The following is a 23,267-nucleotide window of genomic DNA, read 5'->3' on the forward strand; positions in this document are numbered from 1 at the left end:
GCTTACATTAGTTAAAGACATGCAAAGATGCAAAGAAGTTGGCATTTAACATTATCTTTGTAAATGTGTAAGCACTATTTAGATGAGTTTGTGGGTACATATAAATACAAATGCCATAAAACTGAGTTTGCATATAGGTATGTAAAAACCAAACAACCTTACATTCAACTTTGACCTAAGTAAACACTAATCCTCAAAGAACCAGGATGCGTTCGTGTTACACAGTAAACGGAATTCAGGCTTAAAAACAATTAGCCTTTCTTTATGATGTATATGAATTCTCCGACTTGTCCCACTTCAGCAAAATTATATATTTAATCTGATCAACTTCATCATTATTACATCATCATTATTAACACGAGATCATTCATGATTCTTAAGAAAAGGTAGGATAATTTATTGTCATACGATGACGTCATTCATAATGTCATTAACAACTGGGACATCATTCATAATTCATTTCACAATAGAATAGGATCGAATGTCATTATCGTCATTGCACGATCAGTACAACAACATTAAAAAGTGCTACATTTGATGGAGTGCAATAATTAAACAGAAAATTATTTCCCAATTTCTACACTTTTTTCAGTATTTAAATGCAGCTGGGCAGCCTGTTAAGGTGAACTCTATCGAAGTGAAACAGGTAAAGGTAAACAACTCGGTAACAGTCACATGTTACTTTCTCCTCTTTATGTGAGCACGTTTTGGTACATTTAGGCTGTTCTTGTATTTAACGCAACATTATTGCCTATAAAAATGTCCCTTTATCCCTGTAGGTTCCATGCAGTTATCCGGTGAGTGAGGAAGCAGCAACATCTTCTTCCTCCTCCTCCTTCTCCTCCTCCTCTCGCTTCCATCCTTAGCGGCGGCACACACACACACACACAGACACACCTCTCTGACCCAACATGTCTGTAGAGGAGCGGGGGGACATGAGCGCTGGGAGCCCGGCGGAGCTGAGGTGAGCAGCGGGAGGGGGAAGGAGGGAGGGCGGGGGTGTTTGATGGAAAGGGTCGATGCTGCTGTGGGCTTCCTGTTAGCTGCTTCTGCTAGCCGCCTCACATGCTAGCGGCGCGTGCATGTTGACATATTGCGTTACTTGGGAACAAAGTAATGGATTCAAACCTCAGTAACGTCGTGCGTGTGTTCGCTGAGTGCTACAGCCGGGTGAGCACACACGGGGCTGTTTGCTCACTTTACAGGATTTAAATATGAATGTTTTTATATCTTATGCTAGGTTAACACAACAACGAGCCGTTCACGTGACAAATGACCAATAAAACACTGTGGAGAAACTATGTTTTATTAACACATTTCGTCGTGTATTTTCTTACTATATGCCCTTTAATAACATTCACAGGGCGAATTTGCGTATCGATTTATATCTTGCACTTCTACTACTGTGATATTTACTAGTGTGTTTTTACTATTACCTGTAATGCTGCTACGACAAAACAACTCCCCAGTTTGGGATCAATAAATAATTTGCCCCTTTTCCAAGACGTTTTCCACAAAAAATATCTTGATGAAACAAGATGATATGCCAATATTAATGAATACAATCTGATTATATAATTGGGGGATGATGATGGCTGTTTGATGATGCAAACTGAACAGAAGACAATGCTCTCATTCATGATTAAACCTATTGTATACTTATAAAATGCCAGGTAAATGTGTTTTTAAGTCAAATCTAACAACAAATGTGATTAATACCCAAATGTATCTACACCTTAAACATCATGACCCAAATTATGTTGTGTGTCTTTTCTGTTAAATGGAAGTTTAGGTTTAGAAGCTTAGTTTAAAGTCATGGGACTGAGATTTACTGCTCCAAATCTGTATGAACCTATAAATCTGTTACTGGATCTTCATCAACTGGATCAAAAGCTCTGAGCTGCTCTGTAGTATCATTATGTATTCATCTTTTAATATTGTTTTCATTTATTCATTTGTCATGGCTTTGCATATTAATGAAAATACAGTATTAACTATTTAATCTTAAAAACTATACTTCTAATTTAAGATGAGCTATAATTCATTTGAATTGAATGGAAGACTTGTTGGTGCAACCCAGCCATCATCATCAGCTCAGCCTTCATCCCCACTCCCTTTAAATGCAGCCTGTCATGACCCGCAGTAATTGGAACATGTGTATCCAATCACATTCAAAGAAAACACTGGCTCCCACCTCCTTAGTGCCCTGGCCAATCAGTGTGAGCCAAAGTGCAGCTGCAGTTCCGTAGTTAAAAGGCACGTTGCTTTGGTAGACAGCAGGAAGCTCCAGACTTTTAAACATCAGATTAGAAAGCTGACAGAATGCCAACTCCAAGGTAAGATCAACCATGATCAAACTGCTAATGACAGCACAGGAAACAGCTGTGGGGTGGGTGTCTTCTGAACCCTCCTCAACACTGTCAGCCAGCCACTGAATGGATAAACATGACAGAATATCTACCGCTGAACCATCAGTGATCTCAGCTATTAACTGCCATTGATTCTTGTGTTTTTGTGTAATGGCTCATGCAGACTTTATCAGTAGTTATCAGTAGACTTTGAGCACTGAGACAGCATGCTGCTACAAGGAATTGGAGAAGTCTTGTTGTATTTTTAGCCTGAATGCTGTTTATCTTACTTAAAAAGCAAGACATGCAAATGAAGCTGAGTGTCACAAGCTGCACGTGTTGGAAAATGAGAAAGTTGCTGTGCTGCATTGATTCACTTCTCTAATACTTACTTAACATGTGACTTTAAGCAAACATTTCAATTTCAGTTCGTTAGTTTCCCGTTTTGTGTTCATAGCTTTGCATTTGTTTGTAGTTTGTTTAGTTTCTAAGGCGTCGTACACTTGGAGACGTGCTCCAGTTAAATAACTACCAATTACTTGAGTCTCCTTTATTCACCTAATCACAAACAGATGATCCTCTCTGTCACAGCAGCTTTGTTTTTCCTCTTCTAATCCTGCAAGCAATGATGAGTTGGAGTCTGGTGGGAAACATGCATAATATAATACGCCTTTTGTCTGCTCTGCAGTGAAAACACTCTCTTTGGGATGGGAAATCCCTTGCTCGACATTTCAGCTGTTGTGGACAAGGACTTCCTTGACAAGTAAGTCTAAGCAGCTCGTGTCCATCATGGGTCTCTCAGTACACAAATCACAAATGCTCATTTTCTTGATCTCTCTCTCTCTTTCTTCTCGTAGCTACGGCCTGAAGCCCAACGACCAGATCCTCGCCGAGGAAAAGCACAAAGCCCTGTGAGTGAAACTTTCACTAGACACGCACCACATGGTCGGCAGAGTAACACGTGGTTAAATTGCCAAATAAGGGAGGTCATTCATACCCCACTACTACCATCTTGACACTGTAAGCAGCGCTCAAAATAGCAAGGTTATAAATCAACTCCTGGTAACTGGGCAGCTGCACTTGAGGTTCTTATCACGACACACCCACCACAGCTGCAAAACACATCAAGCCGCCTCTGCTTTAGGCTAAACAGAAGGAGGATTCTGTCTTGCACTCATAGAAGACTTTGCTTAGCAGGATCCTGTTGCAGCGCCTCTTTGCTTCCTATTTCAAGCAGATCCAACAGCAACGTTACAGCTTTCGTCAAACTTGTCATTAATCACTCAAGTGTGTGGCGTGTTATGGAAACTTGGTATTTTCAGACCACTGTATGGGGAAAAGGTCCTTGGAACTTATGTAAGGAAGATAATGTATTATTAGCACAGAATTCACCCCCTCTAATTGCAAGTATGTTTGCATTTTCATTTCAATACTCTTGGTGAGTCGTGGAGGCCTGCAGGTGATGTCATTGTTGTTGCACGGCCTCTAGCTAAGTCAAACTTTGCGGATGGTAATGTCTCTAACCGTCACCTAGGAAGCAATGTTCCTCAGGTTAAACACTTGTTGATGTTAACGGAAGTATGAGTTTAGTAGATGTTTGTCCTCGATTCCAGCCCAACCCTAAATGTATGGAGCGTCTTCACTTCAACCTGAAGCCTGTTTGCTCACGTGTTGGCCTCAGACAAATAGTTGTCCAGTAAAACAAAACAGCCCTGGGTTAATGGACTGTGTGTGTCCGCTGCAGGGTCTTTGGCCACGTCTCTGCCGATACCTCTGCACAGCCTGAGAACAGATCCACAAACTGGTTAATCAGGCCTTCAGCGTCAGGTGGCTGGTTGGATGTGATGTCATGAAATGTGTGACCAGGGGGGAGTGAAGGAGATTAAAGGGAATTCTGCCTCGCAAAGTTTCCTAGCCGAAGGTAACAGAAAAGGCAAGTCATGCTAAGAAACAACGTAAACAACAAATATTAAATCATTTTGTGTGCAAGCCCTCAGTGCACCGGCTCGTCCGTCCCACACAATATGTCGCCTCGTCGGGGTCTTGTTACTTGACAAAGGGACACGTGACCTTGGGCCGGCCGCAGCGGCACAAAGCAGCATCATCAGCAGTGTCGTTCACCTGCGCCACAAAGGCAGCCGTGTGTTATCTTTACGCCCACAGAGACCAGCCAACGCCACACTTTGCACAAGGTCAGGCCAGGATTACCGTGCTGTTGTGCCGCTGTATTCCCACCACTGTCCCATTACAATACATGTCGCACGCACACACACATATTCACAATGATGTCAGGTCATCTCTATGTGCATTTTGTTTCCCCATTGTAACATAACATACCTCGTCCAACCAAAGTCTCCCAGTTGATTATGATTGGCGCAAAGATGTCTTCCTCTCAGTTTATTGATCCATGGATGAAGCACATAACTGAAGTGTTGTGACAAATACAAAGCTAACTGTAAAGAAAGACCGCAATCACCTTAGAAGTCCAGTCAGTCTGGGCATTATTGTACTTATTGTATACAGACTGTAATACTTTATCTTTTTCCCCGAGTAGGACAGCTATGATTCACTCTGCGGTGACCAGATAATTAAATTCTGCCATGGCTGTATGCCTGAATTTAATTATCTGGTCACTGCAGAGTTCATGTAATCCTGTTGTGTGCATAGGAAATGTCTTCTGCACAGTTAGATACCGTCAATATCCTTGTTAGAGCCGGCCAGGGACCTGTCGTCTAAAGCTCTAAATGACTTTAGGTCCCTTTACATTGAGATTTAAATAGTCTACAAGTTTTTACTGACTGTTTCCTTAGTTCAAGGTAACATTCTGGCTCAGCAGCACCCCCTGCTGGCTTGGTGCCGTATGCCATCACTGAATAGTGGAGGAAACACTGAGGTGTGTCTAATCCAGTATGCAGGCCAGTAAACCTTAATTCAAGCCTGAAACAGCTGACCAATCAGAGGGGAGAATGTGTTTTGGGGGGCGACACAGTACCTAAAACAGTTTCCACTTGACACACACTCATCTTATTCATCTGTTATCCATGTAAAACCACTGTTTCTTCCTCCTTCTCAAGAAATCGTTTATATTGTGGCAGTTTCTGACTCCTGGTGCAGCAGATTCTTACGTCTGTCAATCAGCCCTGAATAAGATAACATTGTCTGTCAGTGTGGTTGGTGAAATACAGGTCGTTCACAGTCGATAGTGGTTTGATTGAGGAAATGTAGAGTTTGTTGACGACGTATTAACAGGAAACCATCAAACCACAACAACACTTGCGCAGCTTCCTGTATACTTGCTGAGACATTAGTTTTTCTGTGTTTGAGCAGCAGATACAGAATCAGACAGTAGCTCTGTGTGTGTGCAGGTGCCAGTTAGATATGTGGTTGTTTGCTGCCATCATTTACATTTCAATACTCTTGGTGAGTCGTGGAGGCCTGCAGGTGATGTCATTGTTGTTGCACGGCCTCTAGCTAAGTCAAACTTTGCGGATGGTAATGTCTCTAACCGTCACCTAGGAAGCAATGTTCCTCAGGTTAAACACTTGTTGATGTTAACGGAAGTATGAGTTTAGTAGATGTTTGTCCTCGATTCCAGCCCAACCCTAAATGTATGGAGCGTCTTCACTTCAACCTGAAGCCTGTTTGCTCACGTGTTGGCCTCAGACAAATAGTTGTCCAGTAAAACAAAACAGCCCTGGGTTAATGGACTGTGTGTGTCCGCTGCAGGGTCTTTGGCCACGTCTCTGCCGATACCTCTGCACAGCCTGAGAACAGATCCACAAACTGGTTAATCAGGCCTTCAGCGTCAGGTGGCTGGTTGGATGTGATGTCATGAAATGTGTGACCAGGGGGGAGTGAAGGAGATTAAAGGGAATTCTGCCTCGCAAAGTTTCCTAGCCGAAGGTAACAGAAAAGGCAAGTCATGCTAAGAAACAACGTAAACAACAAATATTAAATCATTTTGTGTGCAAGCCCTCAGTGCACCGGCTTGTCCGTCCCACACAATATGTCGCCTCGTCGAGGTCTTGTTACTTGACAAAGGGACACGTGACCTTGGGCCGGCTGCAGCGGCACAAAGCAGCATCATCAGCAGTGTCGTTCACCTGCGGCACAAAGGCAGCCGTGTGTTATCTTTAGGCCCACAGACACCAGCCAACACCACGCTTTGCACAAGGTCAGGCCAGGATTACCGTGCTGTTGTGCCGCTGTATTCCCACCACTGTCCCATTACAATACATGTCACACACACATGCACGCACACACACATATTCACAATGATGTCAGGTCATCTCTATGTGCATTTTGTTTCCCCATTGTAACATAACATACCTCGTCCAACCAAAGTCTCCCAGTTGATTATGATTGGCGCAAAGATGTCTTCCTCTCAGTTTATTGATCCATGGATGAAGAACATAACTGAAGTGTTGTGACAAATACAAAGCTAACTGTAAAGAAAGACCGCAATCACCTTAGAAGTCCAGTCAGTCTGGGCATTATTGTACTTATTGTATACAGACTGTAATACTTTATCTTTTTCCCCGAGTAGGACAGCTATGATTCACTCTGCGGTGACCAGATAATTAAATTCTGCCATGGCTGTATGCCTGAATTTAATTATCTGGTCACTGCAGAGTTCATGTAATCCTGTTGTGTGCATAGGAAATGTCTTCTGCACAGTTAGATACCGTCAATATCCTTGTTAGAGCCGGCCAGGGACCTGTCGTCTAAAGCTCTAAATGACTTTAGGTCCCTTTACATTGAGATTTAAATAGTCTACAAGTTTTTACTGACTGTTTCCTTAGTTCAAGGTAACATTCTGGCTCAGCAGCACCCCCTGCTGGCTTGGTGCCGTATGCCATCACTGAATAGTGGAGGAAACACTGAGGTGTGTCTAATCCAGTATGCAGGCCAGTAAACCTTAATTCAAGCCTGAAACAGCTGACCAATCAGAGGGGAGAATGTGTTTTGGGGGGCGACACAGTACCTAAAACAGTTTCCACTTGACACACACTCATCTTATTCATCTGTTATCCATGTAAAACCACTGTTTCTTCCTCCTTCTCAAGAAATCGTTTATATTGTGGCAGTTTCTGACTCCTGGTGCAGCAGATTCTTACGTCTGTCAATCAGCCCTGAATAAGATAACATTGTCTGTCAGTGTGGTTGGTGAAATACAGGTCGTTCACAGTCGATAGTGGTTTGATTGAGGAAATGTAGAGTTTGTTGACGACGTATTAACAGGAAACCATCAAACTACAACAACACTTGCGCAGCTTCTTGTATACTTGCTGAGACATTAGTTTTTCTGTGTTTGAGCAGCAGATACAGAATCAGACAGTAGCTCTGTTTGTGTGCAGGTGCCAGTTAGATATGTGGTTGTTTGCTGCCATCATGTGGTTTAAACCCTAAATAAGGTGTCGAGATGGAACATTTCTTCTGAAGCCCTTTGAGGCAGAGATTCTATCTGATCTAGGGCTACACAAATAAACTTGACTTGAATTAATGTCTTCTAAAGCTTGAGGCATAAATGATGATTAATTACACACCGTTGACCTCAATTCACTATTGAATATAGTTTCAAAGTGTTAAATAGCTGTTTGCATCGCTGCGTCAACCAAGAAGCTCCTGAGTTAAGATTCTGAAGTAGTGAAGAGTTCTCACGTTGTCCCTGTGGGTGCGTTTACTTCAGGTTTACTACAGATTGTGCACAGGGTTTGTCAGTTTGTAGCAGTGAATCTCGCTTGGTTTGCTGGGTAATTCTCTGCCCCCCAACGGCCATGTTAAAGTTGTAGTGTGTGTACGGATCGGTGCTTTTCAACCCCGGTTGCTTCTGGAGGCCACTAACCTGCATGTTTACCTCCTCTCCCTGCTCGACCCACACCTGATTCACTCCAGCCAATCATGACTGGTGAACACTCCTGCTTCAGCCAATGGGGTGTGAGGAGAGCAGGGAGAGGTGGGAAATATGCAGAGCTGTGTGTTCCTAGGAGCAGATTTCACAATCATCGGTATGAAGAATGGTTGAGGAAGGGAGGGGAGGGGGATTGCAGGGAATAAGGACTTGTGCATTTTCCGCCCAACAGAGGGCAACAGGCACCTGCTGTTTCCATTCCAGAAGTCTCCATAGGAAACATGTCAACACAGTGGAAACACACCTCTTTGTGCAGGACATGATCATGTGGGCAGATCCACATTTCATTTCAGGATAAGTAGACATTATGTGGCGTTCATGCAGTCTCCAGCTGAAACCCTCGCAGGCTAGTTAACCGTATCATATTATGATATTAGTGATGGCAAATGAATGAATAATTGTTTCAATGTATTGTCACCGCCAAGGAAGCGCCGACGGGGAGGGGAGGGGGGGAGAAAAGATCAGCGGCTAAATATTAGCCTCGCTCAAACATTTGTTTTATGGCTCTCTCTCTGTCCAATGATAATTAATTGTTTACTTTCTCATCTCTAGATGATGGCGCGACTCTTTTCAGAGGTTGTTTGCGTACAGCAATTAAGTTCATCAGTGCTCATCCTCCCTCCGCATCCCTCTCTCTCCTCCCCCCTCGCTCTCTCTCTCTCTTTCTTCGTGCTAAATGCAGATTAGCAGCATCACAATCGCATCCAGAATGAGAGTAAACTCCTCATTATGCCGTGTGACCCTCTGCTGCATGAATAATTCAGAGCCGCAGTGTTAGTGGCTGACTGTTATTAGCATTCTGGATGGGGAAAGAGAGGGAGAGAGGGAGAGAGAGAGCAAGAGAGCGAGCGGGTGTGTGAGGCTCATATCACTGACAGGGCTGACTCAGGGGGATCAGTGCTGGATTGAGACACACACACACACACACACACACACACACACACACACACACACACACACACACACACACACACACACACACACACACACACACACACACACACACACACACACACACACACACACACACACACACACACACACACACACACACACACACACACACACACACACACACACACACACACACACACACACACACACACACACACACATACATACATCATCACACGACACCGCAGATCAGTGGAGGTGCCTCTCCACTCACACACACACACACACACACACACACACATGCGCGCACACCCTGCTGTCTGTGTACATCTTACACACCCCTGCTGCTGCCGTGCCGTTCAATCTGCTTACCGGGAGGAAAACAACAAAGGCCTCTCTGGCTGAGTACATGCTAAACACTCTGGCTCCTGGGTTTGCGTGTGTGATAATTCGGCTCTGTAAACACACTTGAACTCCTTCTTTCTACCCTGATTGTATTCGTATAAATAATATCCAAATAGTTAGAAGCACCCAGTGGAGCGATCCTCACTGGGACTGGGTAGTGCTTCAATGTTAATCACTGTCAATACCAGCAGTTATCAATCACATAAGTGTATATTGGTTCTTTCTGATATGGAAAGAGTTGAGTTTAAAGGCATATCTTTTATTTTCAGAACAATATTAGAGTTGTTTCCCATATTGACAGGTGTTTGTTGTGTTGCTCACATGTAGGGCCTGAGCTGGTGACACAGACTGTGAATATACTCTTACTTGTTGGTCGGGGAATTCAGGTTTGAGATGATGATGATGATGTCACCGTGTTACAAGAGTAGGGGACAGGTCGAGAACAAACCTTTCAGGATCAGTAAATATTTGACTGCGTGCATTTCTATAGATATCAACCTCAAGTTTTAATGGTTGTTGTTCAGGTCAGACACCTACTATATTGGAATCATCAGGGGGAAACTGTCCCCATCTAGAGATCTGATGTAAATATGAGCTACATTCACTTACATAATTGAGGAATGTTTCCTAATGGTGTGTGTTTGTCAAGTGATCCTCGTCCCAAACGGGAACAAATATGTCTGTCAAATATTGCTGAATATTTGTATTAAAGGCAGCATCTGCCATTTATAATGAGCAATGTAAACAATCATTAAATAGCATCAGAAAATAATGAGCACTATGATCAATTAGAGTATTTGTGGTCGGGTGGGCTTAATGCTAAGTAGGGGGGCGGCAGTGGCTCAGTCTGGAGTGGACTTGGCTGGAAGCTGGAGGGTCGCCGGTTCGAATCCCACGAAGACCAAAAACTATGGATGATGGCTGGTAGCTGGAGGGATGCCAGCACATCTCCTGGGCCACTGCCGAGGTGAGCCCTTGAGCAGGGCATCTAACCCCCAAAATTGCTCCTGGGCGCTTGCAAGGGGCAGCCCTCCTCACTCTGCATCTCTCTACCATCATCTACTTGTATACGGACTGTGTGGGGTGTGGGTGTCTGCATGTTGTGTGTACCCGTGTATAAGTGATGTATGTAAAAATAACAACTGAGTGAGGAAATATAATTTCCCCTCGGGGATCAAAATAAATCACCTTTACCTTTAATGTTTGGATCACAGATTGTGTCTTAAATGTTGCAGTCATACAGAGTTAATAGTTCTTTATTGCACCTACGTAAAATGCAGTCTTTGTCCAATGTCTAGTTTGTATCTAATGATGAATCTCTTGGGTATTAAAGGTGCCACATTTTCCTGTCGGTACCACAGAGCCCCCTCTAAAGAGAAACAGGCTTGCGTGTGTGTTTGCATGTGTGTGCTCACATGCAGGCATGCGTGGCGTGGTGCCACTTCACTGGATGCACTCATGCTTGACTGAGTGTGTAGACACATCACACAGCCCCCACCTTCCCTGCTCCCTGCCTCCCCAGCCTCCTTGTCTGTTGCTGAGGTTGAGTGCTGTATTACAGTACTTAAACTCACCTTCACTGGCCCGCCGGGGTCACTACATCCGGCCCCCCCCCACCCCTGCCGCTAAGGGGGCAAAGGTCACGGGCTTGCATCCATCAGCTGACCCCTGAGCCGCAGAGAAAGAGCAGAGATTAATGGCACTCGGCGAGCAATTGAGACATCAGAAATGTGTTCAACCGTCAACCGCATTGCTCTTGATGTTTTATTGATGTGCATGAACGAGACGGTTTAGGGCGCTTGCATAAATCTCGACGTGTTCACCAGAGCCGCGCTCGACTGAAAGGAATGCAGATAGATCTCGTTGAATTATGAAATATAATATAAAATTACTAAATTTCTGGAATAAACGCCAGACGGCTCTGCAGGGATTAAAAACCCTCCTATCGCATATCTTTGCTCCGCTCGGTGAATTAGGTTAGGATCGGCGTGAGTTGAAGGCATACATGCTGCATCATGCGAGAGGCGGCTGATGCAATCATAATTAAGGGCTCGGAGCTGGAAAATGCCTCCCTGTTTGTTGAGGGCAGCTGCCAGCAGGTGGTGCCAGAAGGAAACATCACAATCAAGGAGGTGTAACAAACATAATCCACATCTCTGTGCATGTGGGCGGTTCCCCCCCCCCCCCCCCCCCCCCCCCCCACACACACACACACACACACACACACACACTCCCCACCCCACTCCCCTTTTCTAAAGAGTGTTTTATAATTAAAATGTGGGCGTCGCAGCCAGTACATACAGCGTGTTCAGAAAGCATGCTTAGGGCTATTTTTAGTCATCTTTGATCCCCAGCCACACAGGAATAAACACTGATGGAGCTGCTGTACATGTATGATCGTTAGTATACGAGCTGTGTGACGATCATTCCTCTGCACCGTGCGTGCGTGCGTGTGTGTGTGTGTGTGTGTGTGTTAAGGGGGGGTAGAGATGGGAGCCCTGAGTGGCGAACAGCAACACTCCCCGTGTGTTTAAAGTTCACACTGGGCCATATGGTCGCCACAGCAGGGGGCGTTGGTGGAATTATTCACACGGAGCGGCTCTGAATCACCCAAGATCCCCGGTATCAACCTCCCAGATAAGGGGAACGTCTCAAAGGCTTTGTGCATGGGCTTCCAATCTCAAACCTCGAGAGAACACCAGGAGCCCCCACCCTCCCTGCTTACACGCTCCCTCTTCCCACTCTCTCCCCTCTCTCTCTTTCATTTACTCACACAGTCACACTCTCTCTCTCTCTCTCTCACATTCGCTGACAAACAACGCCACCCTCTGTACAGCGCGAAGCCCGAAAACCTGCAACGTTTCAGAGGAAATAATATGAACTCATCCTCCGTGACCCCCTCCCCTCCTCCCCCAGTTCTAATTAAGTACAGCGGTCCTCGCTTAATGCCAGCAGACGGGCCGGTCGGCTATTAAAGGGACGCACATTTGTTGTCTTTCCTGCATTTTTAATGTACTTACCTCATCCATTATGGCCGTGTAATTGTGCAGTCATTAATTGTGTAAATCCATCCTATAGGCTCATTGTGGCTGTGGAGTGGAGCCAGACAGTTTTACTCAACCGCTCGCTGGGGAAAAAAGGGATTTACCCAAATGGAGTGAGGGTTAGATAGAGATACCTGGTAGATGGTTAGACATCCTAATGCCCTTTCTGTACAAATCAACATTCATCCCTTGACTGTAGTCTATTAGAGCATGTCGGAGGAACGGGAACGCAGCCTTCGCTCGCTGTTTGAATCATGACTCATTTGTGTGTTCGCTACTTTTATGCGCCTCATTCTTCACCATCTATTCCATCCCTGCCCTAATGTTCCACCGTTAAGAATGTCCTATTCATTTGGTTGCTACGCACAGAGAGAGAGAGAGAGAGTCGCATACACACACTCTACAGGCATTGAATGAAAAGCACATCTGAGGGGGAAAGAGTGAGTACGGGAGAGGATAATTATTGATTTGAAATAAGAAAAGATAAGGCTCAACCTTGAGCGGCTGGCCCATAGCACGCGGAACAGAATAATTAATGGGGGCGTCTTGTGTCGGGACGAGCTTCACACACAGACGCAGGCGTATTGATTCTAAACAGATAAACTGTGTAACCCTTTGTGACGGGTTTGACAAACAATTTTATTGGGCGAAGGAGGGGGGAAACACAACAATATTCCTTTCCCTTTCCATCTCTCCCTTTCATCACCCCCCTATTTTCCTCAGTCCTGACCTATGGAAACAATTACTGTGCATCAGGCCTCGTTCTTGCCTCCAGACTACAAAGGAAGGCTGGGTGTAGGACGCACACGCTGATTAGGGAATCTAATCAATGTTAGACCCTGTCTCCACTCCAGATGCCTCCTGTTGAAACTGGGATTACAGAAGCCTTTTAGCTGTGTTTGGCCCTCACAGACAGAGAGAGGGAGGGGGGGAAAGATGGATCTGTCTGTTCATGTGTGTACCTGGCTGCAGAGATAATTTACCGTTCCTGTCCCCCCACTTCCTAATCCCCCAGGGGAGTCGGCGAGATGCCCCCCCCCCCTGTCGCCCGCCCCCTGATTAGTGATAGCTGTCGTTTGATCACGTTTCCCCCGCCCGCCCGCCCGTCCTTCCTTGCGCGATTTGTAAAGCTGTTGAAACGCCAACGAGGCAATTAAACAAGGAGGAAAACCGGCGCGGAGGAATGTGGGTGCCGCGGCGATCATTAGCGATGAATTACCCCGGTGTGCACTCCAAACACTTGGGAGGACTTTCAGGCAGGCCCCGCCACTGAGAATCCAGATTCCAATCTAGCCATTGATTAACAGAGACTTGTTCTTCCTGTGAAATCACTCGACGGGGATTTTAGGGCACTCATCCAGTCTTACTGAGATAGGCTAACATCAAAGGCGAATGAAGAGGGATCGGGTAAACGGGCTCGCCTTGCCCTCCGTGTAAGAGACTTAAAGGAGCAAATCTTGAATTATTGCCTCATGTAAATAATCTGCTCCACTAGTTTCTTTCGGGGGGAGGGGGGGAAATGAAAGAAGAACTCAGGAGTCACTCTGAGCTAAGAGCACTCATAGTACTTTAGAAGCTCTCATATTTCCCCTTGATGGGAAACAACGGTGGGGGCTTCTTCCCCAGGAATGTAAACAACACGATGTGCGATCGGGCTCCAACAGTTTGAACGTGTTAAGCTTGGGGGGAGATGTAGAGGTATTAGTTTCCGAGCACGACTCTCTCTGTATCCTCCTGAATACAAATATTTCATTCACTCGCCCCCCCTCATTTGCGTTTGATTAGATTTAAACTGAATAAATAAGTGCTTCTATTAGTCACAAATTGGAATGCTTTGAAATTGAAAAACAATGCAGCAGCGCTAGTTAGGAGTGGCATTTAAGTAAAATGTCAGGTGCAGTCTGTTGTAAAAACACATTATATAAGAGAGAGGCTGTCGGTGCATTAGTGGAATGCGCGGCATAACTGGAATTGTTCCTCCGCTCCAGCTTTCAAAGCAGAGGTTACCGGCTGAGTACATTTTGTTCAAAACAATTTCTCTTTCTCCGCTCCCCTCCCAATCCGAGTGTGAGTTTATGCCCCCGCAGTAGATGGGAAAAGGGATTTTCTCTCCCTAAATGGCCAAGGGGCCGTTTACGGTGTCACTACTATGGGGATCACATGATGTTTGAGGGTGTAAAGGTCTCCAGGCAGCTGCTCCCTTTTCGGATGGGATTTTTTTCGAAAGGCGTCCAAGAGCAGGGCCCCCATACTGCCTGCCCCCCGAAAGGTGGAGCGAATACTTCTAGGAAAGGGGGAGTGGGGGGAAAACTGAAATCCTCAGAAGCTGTGTGTCTATTTGAAATGGGTTCTGGAGTCCCTCGGCTGCCTTCATGTTATAAACACCCACAGTGCTCAGATTCTTCCTTTGTCAATGAGTCATAACAGGTGTCTCAGGAAGGACTGCTTTCTTTTCCTCCCCAGTTGGAATATTTTCCACTTGCATGGAAAGTTTTTTTTCTTTATTAGGAACATTCTGCCCTGGGTAGACCCCCTCCCTCCCTCCCTCCCTCCCTCCCCCCTTTGCCTTGAGACATGATGTGCACACTTTCTGTGCAGCAGTAAAGGTTACTTTCACACTTCCTCAAAATTCAGCCAAGCCTAATAAAAGCAGGTTGTGGTGAAGCATAAAACACCCTGAGCTGATATATGTTGGTATAAGCTGCGGCGCTCTTTGCATACAGATGACTCTTCCTCCTGTAATGTGCCGGAACTTCACTTGACCTTGAGCCCTTTGACTCAGAGCGACTTGATACCTTCCCCCAAACCACAGATTAAACAGTACGAGATTTCTTACAGTCATATCTAATAATATTTACCTGGAAAGTTCTTATAAAGCATCCATATTTTTTGTAACTTGACTGTAAAAGTTATTATCTTGGCCTTTAAATTTGATATGGAGCATTTTATGACTTGTTTGTGATTTGAATCAAAGTTTCAAATGTCCTTACATGAGACCAGACTTCCAGAGTTGAAACTTACTTGTGACTTTCAAAACAATGACTCGGTCCCACCCCTGTTCATCTCTTAGTAGGTGTACATGTTAATCAGATTGAAATCAACTTAAAGACCTCGATTGTGACACTTTAAATTGATTTACTTAGGGATGTAAACGTTACAATCGGTATAAGACACCATTTCCTCACCTGGCAGCCCCTCCTCATATTCCTAAGCGTTGTGTGTGTGTATATATGCGGCAAAATACAGAATCCTATTAATTATGTCCATGTAAACATCTCACTCAAGATTTAAGACTTAATCACTAGAGAAAATGGAGCGATTCAGCAGCATGATCCTCCATCACTGAACCATCTTCTCTTGCCCCTTGCTGCTCATGTCAGTAAAGATCGCCTCCTTTTCCTCTCCCCTGCACCTCGGTTCACGCTCTCCCTCTCACCTCAGAAAGCTCATTTTCTCCTGCGGTGATTATAATGCACCGTGTGATCCGAGGCGATAGGGGGGGGGGGGGGGGGGGGGGGGTCTGCTCAGATCCACTTGCATATCAGACGTATTGACACACAAAGACCTGAGGCAGGAGCACAACACACACCCCGACCCGACCCTGTTAGAGTGAATTGACTCGGGTCCAGGGTCAGGTCTTTGGTTAAGAGGAACCGAGTGGATCTGTGAAGAGCTCTACTGTGCAGCAGAGGGTTTTACATAACCAGCACCCCTTGGGATTACACTCAGGCATTTTCTCAACAACTCCTCTGACTCAGTTCATTTAAGGGGGAATTACACATAAAACCAGTGGGGAACGGCGCTCTGTACCTTCAACCATTCACCATGTCATTGGGAATTTTCCCCTGATGGAAAAAAAAACCCCTCACAAACGGACAGTCTTCAATTTACCGTTAGAAAAAAAAAAAAAAAAAAGCTAAGGACCTCCTAATGGAGCATGTCATCGTGACTGCAGTTAGGTCAATTTCCTTAGCAGGGTGGACACGTTTATACCGCCGTCCCTCTGGGAGGCTGTTTGTGTGAGCGATGTGGAGAACACACATTATTCATGTTCACAGCGCCTCAGATAAAGACTCAATCTCACTGTGTCGTCTGGGCTTTGCATCGTCTAATGCCTAAGTGTCAAATATCCACAGCTATTGAAGTTTGCAATGGCAGAAAAAAAGAAAGTCAAGAAACCCGAGGGTATCGCTGTGGTTTATGTTTAAAAGCTCAGGATCGGTTTCCTCCCCGTTTCCCAATGTTGTGTCTGTTTTCTTGACTTATTGTGTTTAGTCTGTTAGAGTCATTCTGCATTCTACTTTATGGGTCACGTTTGAAACATTTAATCAGATGTGGGCCCCGTCTGGATTATGCAGGAAAAACACACTTTAATTGTCTGCAAACATCACCTATGAAACGCCGAAATAAAAACGGCAAATCTTCAGTGTAATTACAACAAGTCTTTTGTTTTTGTTCAGGCCTTTGAGGCAGCAGTTTGAGTTCCTTTATAAATGACTTTCACTGCTCATCTTGCTTCAATACTGTATGCTTAACTGCAACCATGTGTGGACAATGTTCCTTTTTTGCTTTTATCAAGCTGACATTTAGGCCTTAAGTGCCTCTTTTCAGCTCAAGCAACATTTGTGGTCAAGTATCCCATTTAACCAAATCCAGCTTTCTGTTTTTCTTCTCCCCTTCCTTTTTCTTTTTTAAGCAGTTTTATATAAACAAGATTCACCTGGGATGTGAGTTTCGACTTAATTATATTGCAAAGTTGCCACATTGGTGACCTCTAACCCTACTACGCAATAAAACAGAGACTAAGACTTCAGCTTGATGACTTCACTGAACAATAAACTTCATGAAATAATGCCCAAAAAAGACAACAACTGCCTGTCATTGCGCATTTCTGTTGAAGTCATCCTCTTTAATCTACAGAATCAGAATCAGAACCACTATTTCATTCAGCTTCCATACCTGCACATCCCCATCCTGCTCCTCTGCCTATGATCTCCTTCAGGACGAACCTCAGGCCCCTCACACCGGCTCAGCTACCTGATGAGGTCTCGGCTCCCGTGCCCTCTTATAAGAAGTTTACCTCACTTAACCTCAATGAGGCTACAGACACACTTTGCTCTTCTCTAACCTCACTCAAAAAACTTCATCCCCTCTCCTCCAGGCCCCGCTTGTAACATTCCTTTGATCCCGTGGCTCACTGACACCATCGGAGAACAACGAGCAACACTCAGAGCAGCTGAGAGGAAGTGGCGTAAATCACTATGGAAACACTATGATCAGTGAAAGCTTGCTCGTCGATCCTCAGTTCTCATGCTGCTTGACCTATCGGCTGCGTTTGGTGGAGTCGACCATGAAATTCTCCTCTCCACACGCTCTGAGCTTGGCCTCTCAGGACTCTCACCTGGTTTGACTCCTATCTCTAAAGGAGATCTTTCAGAGAGTTGTGGAGGGGGCGGCCGTGTCAAAATCGCACTACTTGTCCACAGGGGTACCTCAAGATTCAGTGTTTGGACCCCTTCTCTTTTCCATATCCACAAACTCACTTGGAGCAATCATTTACTTACATGGCTTCTCATAGCATTCCTATGCTGATGACATGCAACCTTCTCTGTCCTTCCTGCCAGAAGGCCGTACAGTCGCAGATATCTGCATGCCTCACGAATATATCAGCCTTGATGACAGACCGGCACCTTCAAATCAACATATCAAAGACTGATCTCCTTGTCACCCCAGCCAATACTTGCATACAACCACTGAGCCGAATCCAGCTTGACTCATCCTGAGCACCATCAGGACAATCAGACCCACAGCTCCTCATACAGGCTCCTTTCATCTCACACCTTGAAAACTGCAAGGCCTTCCTGGCAGGTCTGCTGGCATGTGCACTCAAACCGTTACAAATGATCTAGAATGCAGCAGCTCGTCTGGTCTTCATTCACACATCACTCTGCTGTTCATATCCCTCCATTGGCTACCAGTCGCTGCCTGCTTCAAGTACAAGTCCTTGATGTTTCCGCCTATAAAGCAGAGTCCAATATGGTACCCACTTATCTGAATTCCCTCATTCAGGGTTTTTGCTCACGAACGTACAGTACCTGGTGCTGCCACCACAACGAGGCCACAGTCTCTTCTCCTTTGTGGTCCAGAGGTGGTGGAATGAGTTACCAAACTGCATTTGATCCGCTGAGTCCCTCTGTCTTTAAGGAACTTTACTTACCTTGGCACCAACGTCCTATTGTTTGGCTAGAACTAGAAAGTGGTGGGCATATGCCAAGGATGCTTTTCATTTAAATAAATACTCAGATTTCTCCTTGTGCTTTAATCAAAGTTGTGTTGTTTCTGATTGATTGAATCTTGTTGTTTTATGTTTTTCAGGTTTGCCGAAATCGTCAAGAGGAGCAAAGTTGAATACCACGCCGGCGGTTCCACCCAGAACTCTGTGAAAATCGCCCAGGTTAGTCTTTTCTGCCTTTTGTGCGAAGTGGCTGAATGTGTTTTGAATATCCAGTGGTATGCCCGTAACCTCAAGATTTGTCAGCCCGACAGCCACGGGGGAATGCAGAGCGTAGCCGCACAACACGTTGAAACATTACAGTGTGAGGTGGTGCGGCTTCATCAGACCTGCCACAGAAGGAGAAAGGAGGATTCATTATATTTGCAGTATTATCAAGTTGGCCTAATTTCCCCGAGACGTATCAAACATCAATTAGAGAGAATTACAAGTAGATGCAATTAACATGTCACAACAAATTATATCCCAACGCTGATCTTCTCACTGGCTGTAAGACACATTCCAGCTTCGGCTCCAAATTGGTGCTCGTGTCCAAATCTAAAATGGCAATCTCAAACGGAGGGATAGATTATTCATTGAATCCTTCATTTCCACTGACGGCAGTAAGTCTGTAAATTTGACACGCGGCGATTAGCTGCTGATAAGTCTTTGGGTCTGCTCACAATAAACAAAGAGAAGGCATCCAGCTGAAAAAAGGATTCTTCTTCCGAGGAGAAATGAGTGCAGAAGCTAATTGACAGGCTGGATGTTTGTGAAAGACTATTCTTGTGGATGGGTTTTAATGTTTTTTTTTGCGTCGGTACAGTGTGTAGTTTGTGTTTGCACGTGTGTATGTGTGTATGTTTGTACTTAGAACAAGGGGTATACAGAGAAAGAGAGAGAGAGAGGAGAAAAGAAGTCAGGCAGACCCTCAGGCTGCCACCATCTTCATGCTTTGGAGACAGTAAACATCCTTTAAAGGAGACACAGAGCTGTGCACCTCGTACAAACACTCTTTAATTATGAAGATCAGACACATTTGCATAAACCCGCTCTCACTCACACACACTAACTGCCAAGCTTGATTTTTAATTTTATTAAGAAATGAAATCCCAGCCTTCCAAAACGTTCAAATGTGTTTGTGCTTTGTTCAATTAGGTTTTTTTTTGGAAACTAGTGGACACTCTTCAACAATTCGAGGCAGTTTGAGTCAAATGGTGTTGAAGCCCCTGGGGAGTTCTACAAACTGAGCCTGCCTACGTTGTTCTGGTGCGCACAACTACACTAAATGCTGAATTAGAACGAAATTGAATTAAGAAAACGCGAAACGTGATCTGCCAAAAATCACCTGTGGTCCAGTGAAGGAGGGTGTGTGTGAGACATTGTTCATACTGGCTCACACAGGCGCTATCAAGATCACACCCACACACTATCGAGTTCATACACATGCACTATCAAGATCAAATTGATTGTGTGTGTGTGTGATCTTGATGAATAATGTCTCATACAGCCTCCCCTAGTCCAGATCCAAAGTGATACACAGATCAGTTTAAGTATTAACACTCTGGATTATTAATGTAGTAAACTGGAAACGAGCAGTGGACTTAAATAAAATAACATTGTTCCTTAAACGTGCTGACTAGAAATATGCCAATCAATGCTGCATTAGGGTTTAAAAGCTGAGACGGTTGCATTTTCGTCGGTTGGATTTCTGAGAATGTGTGCGATTGTGTCACTTGGAAAAATGGAGAAACTTTAGTTAACGTCTGAGGAAGGAGAGTTTCAAATTTGGAGAACGAAGCCTTTTGCCCTCAGCGTTCAGTCGACTAAATTGGTCCTATAACGGGGCGAGGCAGAGCGCAGTCGGATGTTATTCAAGTCTGAAGGAAGTAAATAACCAAAGGAAAAAAGGGGAGATGCGGAGTCGATTGTGGAAAATTCTCAAGATAACAAAAGAGTGTTTTTGGTCCCACACCTGGACGTCTCTCCTCTGAAACGCTCCGTGTCAATATAGACCTTGAAGCTCTGACTTTCACTTTCAGGTTACGGTGTTCTTTAAAGCAAAAAAAAAAATGTATAATGCATAACTGGTTTCCAGATTATCACATTGTAGCACCTGCAATATGGGAAAACTTCAAAACCTGGCTACATTGTGGAAGCTGAGTCTTCAAACAGGAATGATATGCACCGCAGTACTGAATCCACATCAAAGGGGGCCCTAGCTACTAAATGAGATGCTCGATCCAGGGGCAGGTTTTTTTTTTTTTGCTCGGGAGCACCGTCGCCGCTGGAGGAGAGAGAGAGAGCGAAGTGTTCAGAGGCTTTGCACGGGAATCGCTGCACATGCTGGGAAAAGCCAAGGTGTGGGAGGATCAATGCCTCGGCAGTAACTCTCCCTCTCTCTCTCTCCCTCTCTCTCTCTCTCTCCAAAGCACAACCGCTTCATCTCAGGCTGTAATAGGTTAAATACTCCTGCTTCATCCCAGACTAGATTTCGACGCCATTAAGAAAAGCCTAAACCTGTTTTTGAAGATTTGCCGTCAACGCTAATTAAATTACGTAAAATGAGAATTGACCAAATTGAAGCTCAGACGGAGACGTATTGTTTTCCTCCTTTCCTTTGATTGAAATCACTTTTGCAGTGTGTGAGTCAGTAATTGGTTGTACTTAGTAGAACTTAAGCAACATAGGTCGATACTGGTATTGATATCTGAGGTTAAAAACAATTTGATGATGCTCTATTGGCTGATACTCACTTTATTCACATTAACACAAACACCATCTTCGAGGCGATTGAACAATTGTACAGTAAAGGTAAATATAACGACACATTTAAAATCGTCAATGTCAGCGGAAATGAAAGCTGCAGTAATCAATGTCGGAAAATGTCTAGAAAAAGACGGCAGACAACAATCTTTGGCATTGGGAGCGTTCCATTCACTCCTTCCTTAGCGGTGCAACAGTGCTCCTCAATAAGCCTCCGCCTCTTGTTTGGATCAAGCCGGTGTAGTTCCAAGCTTGTTTGCAAAGCTTTCCTCTGGCTGTGATTCTTTAGGGGGGAAAAAGCAATGATCCCTCCCTGTTGGGGAAGTTGTTACCTTTTTGCCTGGCATCTGACAAAACAACACATACCCTGAAGGGGCATCCTGACATAAAGGCTCGCCTACTGCAGCTAGCAGGGGCTGCAAAAGGTAACAACCCCCCCCCCCCCACACACACACACACACACACACACTCCACATCAAAGGCCTGTGCTCAGGTAGTGTGAGGTGGGGGGGAAACAATCATATTTTTCAGTCATTTACACAGTTCAAGGGGAAGAATGCGTGTCCGCTTCTGGGCATGCAATCCAGAATGTGGGTACCAGAAGCGTGCATGGTGTTTATCACCATGTGACTGGATTGGCGGGGGCACTCTGGTTAACTGCTGGGGCCGTATCAAGCAGCACAGTCAATTCATTTAGACAGAACATCAAAGTCCCCCCCCCCCCCCCCCACCCCGCCCCAACAGCTCCTTAGGGCCCCCAGATTGAAGTGTGTGAGCAGCGACAGGCTCATTGGGAGTTATTGCTGCTACCAGAGCGCTAGATTATTCTCTGAATGCAAATAGTACGCCTCTTGTAAAGCGTGCGTTTTCATTACGATCCTCACAAATCAAGAAGCATTGACATCGTTCCTTCCTCCGCACCGCCAGCGTTTAAACTCCTTCACCCCCAAAGGAACAAATTGCTTTTTTTTGTGCACTAGCTGTGAACTCGTCAGGGGAAAAAGTTGTGATTAAGTTCGTTCCCCCCCCTTTTTCTCTTATTTAGATCCCGTGGGATGTCTGCGTCATCAATTTCGAACCCATGATGCCTTAATTATTGTTTAGAAAAGTAAAGGCTTTTTGAAAAATCTCCTGTCTCTGTTTTGGTTCTGATGCCTGTTTAACATTTCCTCAGACTTAGTCAAATGTTGAAGGGGGTTGAATGGGGCCCAGGCTTGGATGTTTGGCTCTGAAGCTCTTAATTGGAAACGCATGTGAGCCGTACTGTCGAGAAAAAGTTAGACGGGGAAAAAAAATCCCACTGCACTTCTTTGACCTGCGAGAAAAAGCTTCTTAGCAGCTAGTCTGTAGCAATACTTCAACCGGGGCTCCGTGTCTCTCGTTTGTAGACGTTGACTTATTTCTCGGGGGGGGGGGGGGGGGGAATATTCCATGACCTAATGTTTGGCTTTTACAGCTCGTTTTTTGTTAAATAAATAAAGAACGGCAACTCGCCTCCATTTGAACGGGTCTAAATGAAGAAATGCCTACGTCTGGTACCACTTAGAGAGAGAGGAGGACAGTTAGGGAGAGAAAGAGTGGAGCTTTTGTGTTCAGAATATATGACTGAGACTTCACAAGGATGGGCT

General features: G+C 44.9%; 1 protein-coding gene across 2 annotated transcripts in view; it reads left to right on the plus strand.

Annotated features, from left to right (window-relative positions):
• The first annotated feature begins 833 nt into the window (after nt 1-833).
• The window catches only part of adkb (adenosine kinase b), a 102,455-nt gene continuing 80,021 nt past the window's right edge, over nt 834-23,267 (plus strand). Inside the window, exons 1-4 of one of the 2 annotated variants that reach the window (XM_076152287.1) lie at nt 834-964; nt 3,037-3,111; nt 3,206-3,259; nt 18,978-19,056. In XM_076152287.1, coding sequence (XP_076008402.1) covers nt 912-964; nt 3,037-3,111; nt 3,206-3,259; nt 18,978-19,056 — 261 coding nt within the window. In that variant the 5' untranslated portion in view covers nt 834-911. Of the gene's footprint in view, nt 965-2,220; nt 2,337-3,036; nt 3,112-3,205; nt 3,260-18,977; nt 19,057-23,267 lie in introns of those variants that run through there. The other variant, XM_076152288.1, reaches the window with a different exon arrangement.

The sequence above is a fragment of the Genypterus blacodes genome, unplaced genomic scaffold (genome assembly GCF_046128005.1).
Source record: "Genypterus blacodes isolate CSIRO-AG114 ecotype Tasmania unplaced genomic scaffold, CSIRO-AGI_Gbla_v1 ptg000055l_1, whole genome shotgun sequence".
Taxonomy (NCBI): Eukaryota; Metazoa; Chordata; class Actinopteri; order Ophidiiformes; family Ophidiidae; genus Genypterus; species Genypterus blacodes.